At 44.2% G+C, this 8,443-nt stretch overlaps 1 protein-coding gene across 2 annotated transcripts in view; it reads right to left on the minus strand.

The window, feature by feature from the left end:
- Nucleotides 1–8,443, minus strand: part of ACBD3 (acyl-CoA binding domain containing 3) — a 48,089-nt gene that overhangs the window by 39,004 nt on the left and 642 nt on the right. Inside the window, exon 2 of one of the 2 annotated variants that reach the window (XM_017887025.1) lies at nt 8,216–8,429. In XM_017887025.1, the coding sequence (XP_017742514.1) occupies nt 8,216–8,429 (214 nt within the window). The remainder of the gene's footprint in view (nt 1–8,215; nt 8,430–8,443) is intronic. The other variant, XM_017887026.1, reaches the window with a different exon arrangement.

Raw genomic sequence — 8,443 nt, forward strand, 5'->3', positions numbered from 1 at the left:
AGTCCCTCCCACCTGAAATTAAGTATACAAAAGACTATTAGGCTCACACTTCAACTGCTATTTTATAGGATAAATAATATTTTTTCTCTTCTCTCTGGAGGAAAAGGAATGTACCAAATTATTTCAGTGTCCCTTCTAGCCTTCAATTAATGAAAAGGCCATAAAATCTATGGTGTGGAAGGGATGTTAAAGGTAGGTGATTGAATTGCAAACTAAAGTTCAAATCCTCTCTACAATATCCACCCAGCAATTGCTCACTTATGCTTGAATGCTTGAATACTTCCTGGTAAAGAGAACACACTGTCCCAAAGCAGTCTAATCCATCTCTGAATAGCTGTGATTCTTAGCTGTTTATTCTGAGGTGGTATCTCTCAGCTCCATCCACAGGGTTTATTTCCCGTCCTCAGCATTAACTAAAACACATCTAACTAATTAGACCTCAAGAAAGTCACAAAATACCTACTATGTTTGCCCTGAGTTCTCTATTCTCTTGGCTAAACATTCTCAGCTTAATCATACCTCAAATTTAAATTTAATTCCCAGCTCTGCTATTAAGTATATAACATGGACAAGTTATTTAATCTTTTGAAATCTGTTTTGCTATCAATAAAATAAAGATAATACTGCTCCTTAGGGTTCATGTGAGGGCTAGAAATGTGTCCCAAAATTTTGGTATAGTGCCTGCATAGAGCAGACACTGACTAAACAGCAGCCATTATGATAATAATGGCAGGGATTTGAATTCCCACTAGATTCAAGTTGCTCTCTTCTGAATGAGCTCCATTTTGTTTTTAACCCTAAAGGATGATGCCTCAAACAAGCAGTATCCAGGACTTGAGGTGTACTCCTTGGTGCAGAGGAGAGCAGGACTATCTCTTTCCCTCATCCTAGGTACCATATTTCCATCAAAGCAGACTAAGATCAAATCTGTTTTATTTCATGGCCATATCACACTGTCACCTCATAGAGAACACACTTTGATTAAAATCCATCTTTTAGAAATATTAAAACTGGGCCAGGCGTGGTGGTTCATGCCTATAATCCCAGCACTTTGAGAGGCCGGGTGGGCGGATCACTGAGGCTGGGAGTTTGAGACCAGCCTGACCAACATGCAGAAACCCCGTCTCTACTAAAAATACAAAAATTAGCCAGGCATGGTGGTGCATGCCTGCAATCCCAGCTACTTGGGAAGCTGAGGCAGGAGAATCGCTTGAACCCGGGAGGCGGAGATTGCAGTGAGCCGAGATCATGGCACTGCACTCTAGCCTGGGCAACAAGAGTGAAACTCCATATCCAAATAAAAAAAAAAAACACCTAAAACTGAAACACCGACCGGGTGCAGTGGCTCACACCTGTAATCCCAGCACTTTGGGAGGCCGAGGCAGGCAGTTCACCTGAGGCTGACAGTGCGAGACCAACCTGACTAACATGGAGAAACTCCATCTCTACTAAAAATACAAAATTAGCCGGGCATGGTGGTGCATGCCTGTAAACCCAGCCAATCGGGAGGCTAAGGCAGGAGAATCGCTTGAACCCGGGAGGCAGAGGTTGCGGTGAGCCAAGATTAGGCAATTGCACTCCAGCCTGGGCAACAAGAGTGAAACATCGTCTTAAAAACAAAAACAAAAAAACCTGAAAAACCACATATTCCTCATGTTGGATTGAGAAAAAAAAAATCTCGATTGACAAATTCTTACACTACCTATAAGAAAGGATAATATGGCGGGCGCAGTGGCTCACACTTGTAATCCCAGCACTTTGGGAGGCCGAGGTGGGCAGATCACAAGGTCAGGAGTTCAAGACCAGCCTAGTTAACATAGTGAAACCCTGTCTCTACTAAAAATACAAAGATTAGCTGGGGGGCGTGGCATGTGCCTGTAGTCCCAGCTACTCGGGAGGCTGAGGCAGGAGAATCGTCTGAACCCAGGAGGTGGAGGTTGCAGTGAGCCAAGACAGGAGACAGGGCGCCACTGCCCACTCCAGCGGTGGGCAACAGAGCAAGCTCCGGCTCTTAAAAAAAAAAAAAAAAATAAGATAATACAATGCAGTGAGTTCGCTGAATCAATGAGTAGGAAACGACTCTGGAAGTTGCCTGCCATGTACTAACGTGCCTTAGTAAAAGTGTTTTTTTTTTTTTTTGTTTTTTTGATGATGGAGTCTTGCTCTGTCACCCAGCTGGAGTGCGGGACTAGTGGGCGCGGATCTCGGCTCACTGCAAGCTCCGCCTCCTCCCGGGTTATCCATTCTCCTGCCTCAGCCCTCCTGAGCTAGCTGACTACACCCCGCCACCTCGGCCGGCTAGTGTTTTTGTATTTTTTTTAGTAGAACGGTTCACCGTGGTTCGCCAGGAATGTCTCGATCTCCTGATCTCTGTGATGCCGCCGCGTCTTGGTCCTCCCAAAGTGCTGCGGAATTACAGGCTTGAGCCAACCGCGCTCTGGCCGAGTAAAGTTTAGACTTCCCTCTCAAAACATCCATAATCAATTCTCAGAAGTATCTCCTTTTCAATAACATAAGCAGCCACAAAAATACCAATAGCCAGGCATTTTGCTAAAAGTTTATATATATAATTTCTTATAATTCCTAAAACAACCCTTTATGAGTACAGCAAAGCACAAAAAGTTAACACAATTAAGTGGCAGAGCAAGGAAAACACACCCTAAAGAGTGTTGACTCCTGAGCTTACCTTTCTAAATACTGATTCACAGTAGCTCTTGTATTAGTTAACTGATAAAACATCTGCTTCCGGGCATTGGCTACACTGACCACTTCGTGAAAATTCATCAAGCTACACACTTAGTATTTGTGTACTTTAGTGCATTGCATGTGTGATAAAAGCAAGCCTCAGGAAAATGTTAAAATCACTTACATTAAAAACACACGCCGGGCACAGTGCCTCATGCCTGTAATTCCAGCACTTTGGGAGGCCGAGGCAGGTGGATTACCTGAGGTCAGGAGTTCAAGACCAGCCTGACTAACATGGTGAAACCCCGTCTCTACTAAAAATACAAAAATTAGCTGGGTATAGTGGCATGTGCCTATAATCCCAGCTACTTGGGAGGCTGAGGCAGGAGAACTGCTTGAACCCAGGAGGCGGAGGTTGCAGCAAGCTGAGATCGCGCCATTGCACTCTAGCCTGGGTGACAGAGTGACACTCCGTCTCAAAAAACACAAACAAACAAACAAAAACAACACGTACACACCCCTGAATCCAGTTAAAGGAAAGTTTTGGTTCAGCTCAAATTTAACATGAAACTGGTGGCTATAATTGTTTTTGTCTTGTATCTGTCTCTCTTAGGTCTATATATCCTCCTACAGTATTACATACTTATGTCTAAAGGTAAAGATAATAAAAGGGGAAAAAAAATGTAATAGATGTTCCATAGTAACAAACTTGAAATTATCTGAGGATAGACCACTGAAGTTCAGGAGGCACGCTAATTATATATGTTTCCAATGAATAAATTACAGCTGTACAGTATTTTAAAACATTAAGAAAGCCATTTATAAATACTCTTGTAGTTGCCTATGTTTAAAGACAACAGGAAATGGAACCATTTCAGTTGTCCATTTGATTGCTATCATTAACATAATTCTCTCCCAACATATAATACTCCGCTATCAGTAATATAATTGGGTATAATCAATAGCAATGCTAGTATCATTAACTATTCCATAAAGAAAATGAGTCCAAGACTTACCTTCCAAATAACTGAGGGGCCTGAGGCAGGATCCTTAACTCAGAAATGGGGTTAATACCCTTACAGAAGGCCTCTTGGAGGATTAAACAAAATAATGCATATACAGTTTGTGGCACAGTACCTCAGATTCAGTAAACAACTACTCAACTATTGACAATTATTACTCTGAAATTTTAAATTAATGTAAACAATCTACCAGCTTAATGTAACAGGGTAACGAAGGAAAAGTCCACCCCAAAGAACTCTAAAAACCAAAATACAATTCCCCAGGTCAACTCCATCCAAGAAGTATAAAGGCTACAATAAAACGAACCCACTGGATTCCTATGGGTCCTTAACCCATGGAGATAAGAAAACCTAGCTTAACATTGCTAAAATAGAACTGGGCAACTCTGGCTGGGCGTGGCAGCTCACACCTGTAATCCCTGCACTTTGAGAGGCCAAGGCGGGTGAATCGCTTGAGCTCAGGAGCTCAAGACCAGCCTGGGCAACAAAGCAAGACCCCTGCCTCTACAAAAATTAGCTGGGCGTGGTGGCTTGTGCCTGTGGTCCCAGCCACACAGGAGGATGAGGTGGGAGGATGGCTTGAGCCTGGGAGACATAGGCTGCAGTGAGACAAGATCGTGACACTGCCCTCTAGCCTGCGTAACAAAACCAGACTGTCTTAAAAAAAAAAAAAGAATTAAGCAACTTTGCTCCTCCCTTTAAAAACCTCCAGCAGTTCCTCATCTTCTAATTTACTGACAAAAAGGCCAAACTACTAATATTTACATGGCCAGGCGCAGTGGTTCATGCCTGTAATCCCAGCGCTTTGGAAGTCTGAGGCGGGCAGATCAACTGGGGTCAGTTCACGACCAGAATGGCCGACATGGTGAAATCCACCTCTATTAATAATACAAAAATTAGCTGGGCATGGTGGCACAAGCCTGTAAGCTCAGCTACTCAGGAGGCTGAGGCAGGAGAACTGCATGAAGCCAGGAGGCAGAGGTTGCAGGGAGCAGAGATCATGCCATCGTATTCCAGCCTGGGTGACAGAGACTCCATCTCAGAAAAAAAAAAAATTACAATGGCATGCAAGTCCATCCAAGATCTGAACTCAGTTACCTTCCCAGCTCTCTCCATCAAATTGCTTTCTATTTTCAATTCTGCAAACACACATGCTTTGCCTTTTCATGGCTTTCATGGCTCTTGGCCTTCCCCCACCCTGGAATGGCATCTGCTCCCTCAGTCCTCCACACTGTATTGCAGTTGTCACTGGGTCCTTAATTCCTCTTTTGAACTCTAAGCAAAAGTGAATGTACTATTCATTTATAGTTATAATCTAATACAAAACTATCCATACTGAGGAGTCAATAATGTTTGAAAGTTAGATGGTAAAATGCTAACTTACCCATATCTTCATCTATTTTACTTTTACTGTCATAAAAAATTAATAATAGTTGACATAATCGATTCAGTCACTGGTCTATTACCACCCTGACAAGGATGGAGTAAGAAATAGGGCTTGTCATTTCCAATCCAAGCTATTTGCAATGGAAAAATATATCCATGCTTTCAAGATTCGTATTTATTCCACAGTGGAAGAGAAAATGTAATGTTCTTTCCTTTTTTTTTTTTTTTTTTTTCTGAGACAGAGTCTCACTCTGTTGCCCAGGCTGGAGTGCAGTGGTTCAATCTCAGCTCACTGCAAGCTCCGCCTCCCAGGTTCACGCCATTCTCCTGCCTCAGCCTCCTGGATAGCTGGGACTATAGGCGCCCGCCACCATGCCCAGCTAATTTTTTGTATTTTTAGTAGAGATGGGGTTTCGCCTGTTAGCCAGGGTGGTCTCGATTTCCTGACTTTGTGATCCGCCTGCCGCGACCTCCCAAAGTGCTGGGATTACAGGCGTGAGCCACTGCACCCTGCCGAAAATGTAATGTTATTTCTAATTCTTGTGAGATACCAGTACAAAACCATAGAACAGTGATTAAAAGTCCTGGCAAGACTGACAAAACACCAAGTGTGTTCCACTAGAAAAATCCACACATTAAAACAAAGGTGCCGGGCGTGGTGGCTCACACCTATAATCCCAACATTTTGGGAGGCCAAGGCGGGCAGATCACCTGAGGTCGGCAGTTCGAGACCAGCATAGAGAAACCCCATCTCTACTAGAAATACAAAATTAGCTGGGCGTGGTGGCACATGCCTGTGATCCCAGCTACTTGGGAGGCTGAGGTGGGAGAATTACTTGAACCCTCGAGGCGGAGGCTGCAGCGAGCAGAGATCACACCATTGCACTCCAGCCTGAGCAACAAGAGTGAAACTCCGTTTAAAAAAAAAAAAAAACCAAAAAAAAACAAAGGCAGCATTACTCAGCTCACTCCACATTCCATAATGCTTCTGACTGCTTTTACATCCTTTCCTTTCTTTTTTCAGTTAGTGTCTCATATACTAAGTCTCCAATGATCCATGCAGAAAGGTAGCTTTTAACTGCTACACAGCTATTTCTCCTTTTTAGTACCAGGATATCGCTTTGAGAACTTAATTTAGGAAGTGAGTGAACCACACCTATCAATGTAGCTTTATTCTCTAAGGTGACTAACACCTAGGCCCCAAGTTATAAGTTTCCCCAGGATTCCTGCCACTCAAGACACATGCTAAAATAATCTGTTAGGTTTAGACCACTGAATCTTAAATCTGAGACATCATATTTCATCAAATCCAGCTCCCTTTATACATATGAAACTGAGTCTGGAAAAGTTAATTGTCTAGTTTACAAGGTAACTAGAATCCAGAGCTTCCTGACTCTCCAAACAATGCTAAACGTACTACACATTATAGTGTTTTAATCGCTATTTTTTTTGAGACAGAATTCCACTTTCTCGCCCAGGATGGAGTGCAGTGGTATGATCTCGGCTCACTGCAACCTCTGCCCCCCAGATTCAAGCGATTCTTTTCTGTTTTTAGACGGAGTTTTGCTCTTGTCACCCAGGTTGGAGTACAATGGTGCCATCTTGGCTCACTGCAACCTCCGCCTCCCGGCTTCAAGTGATTCTCCTGCCTCAGCCTCCCTCAGTCCTGCAACAGAGCAGGACTCCAACTCAAAACAAAAACAAAAAGTTCATTTCTAGTCTTACTCTCTGCTACAATATACTTTACCGAAAAATAAGTTCCAAGAATAAAATTTAAAGTGGAATGTAGCTATATGAGTTGTACAGAAACCATCTGATTTTTATAAAGTGGTAATATATCATCACTACAGCAAACTCTAAATTCAAGCCAGTGATCTAAAAGTCAAATGATCCAAAACCCACTAGCCATTACCAATTCCCCAAGCTAGTTAGTACACAGAGGGCTCAACTCATTGTGCAATGACCACGAAAATGTCATTGAGTGTGAAATGATCAAATGTTCTGGAGAATTTATAAAACTTTCACTAGTTTGCACAATTAAAGTTATTTTGAGGGAAAACAACTTCCGTGTGTATCATTACATTGAACTACTCAATTTCGGCTAGTAAAGTATGTACTCCAAAAGGTACTCCCTCAGGGGAAAGTGTCATAAATATGCTGTTCTGGAATGTACGTGGAACCTAGCAACCACTTTTAAAGTTTCATTTGCTGATGTCCCTCCCTGTCCGTTCGCCCTAAAAGACTAAGTATCTTTAAGAATCAAACTAACGGGCTTTTCATCAGGTTTTCCCACTGACAAAAATCATGTGATTGGTCTCTCCACCATTTGACTAACTGAATCACCCAATTAAAAAAATAACAAAACAAAAAAAACCCACACACTACAATCTTGCTCTAAGACAAGAGACATTTAACAATTAATCATGCGAAAAGCACAGAAGGTACTGTTAGAAGGTCTGAGAATTCACTCTTGCACATTGCTTACAATGTAAAATTTTAACCACCTAGAAGTTACTAGAACATAGTGGACATCCCTCCTCAAGAGTTTGACAAGCCGGAGGGGATGATGAGCTTAACACTTTACTTCCTCCTCTCTGCCACATCAATCTGCCAGGGGATCAAGTCCTATTCGAGTTTATGGTTCCCAAGAACGGCTGGAAAGGCTATATACGGAACCTCTTGACAGATTTCTTCCACTAAGGGTAAAAATCGGCGGGTCCTGATGTGACAAGCCATGGGAAACAGGAAAAGAAAAGCGTCAGTAAAAAAATAATAATACAAGGCAATCCCAGAATGGGATCCTTTGGAAGTAAGTGGGCCCATTCTTCCACCCTGGCTCCTGGAAATCCCAGAAGCTAAATCAGGTAAAATGCCCCGGTAACCTCTGGGAGGCGGGACATGACTGCTAAACCAAGGTTACAGGCTCGTCAGGGGTGTGACCTAGTGGCCAAGCAGGTAGTGACAAACTTGGGGTACCCCCAAGGAGGGAACCCCGCTTGAGTCACCACGGCCCAGTATGAGTGGGTGAGGGCAAGTCTGGTCCAGTCACCCTGGAGACCACAGCCCGTGCAGGGCTCCTGGGACCGGGCAGAAGCGGCAGGGGTGGGGCTGGCCAGGCTCACCTTTGAAGAAGCGCAGTGCCAGGCCGTACAGCTCCTCCAGGCCGAAGCCCCAGCGCTGCTCCAGCCGCCGCGCCTCCTCCGCCGCGCCCCCAGCCGCCGCCTCCCCGGGCTCGGGCTGCTCCCCTGAGGCGCCCGGGCCGCGACCGGATCCGGGTGGCGAGGGCGGTGGCAGCGGTGGCGGCAGCAGCGGGGCGCCTTCCGCGCCGGGCCGCTCCTCCGGGTCCGGGC

This window comes from Rhinopithecus bieti, unplaced genomic scaffold (assembly GCF_001698545.2).
Source record: "Rhinopithecus bieti isolate Rb0 unplaced genomic scaffold, ASM169854v2 scaffold_15336, whole genome shotgun sequence".
In the NCBI taxonomy this organism is placed as follows: domain Eukaryota; kingdom Metazoa; phylum Chordata; class Mammalia; order Primates; family Cercopithecidae; genus Rhinopithecus; species Rhinopithecus bieti.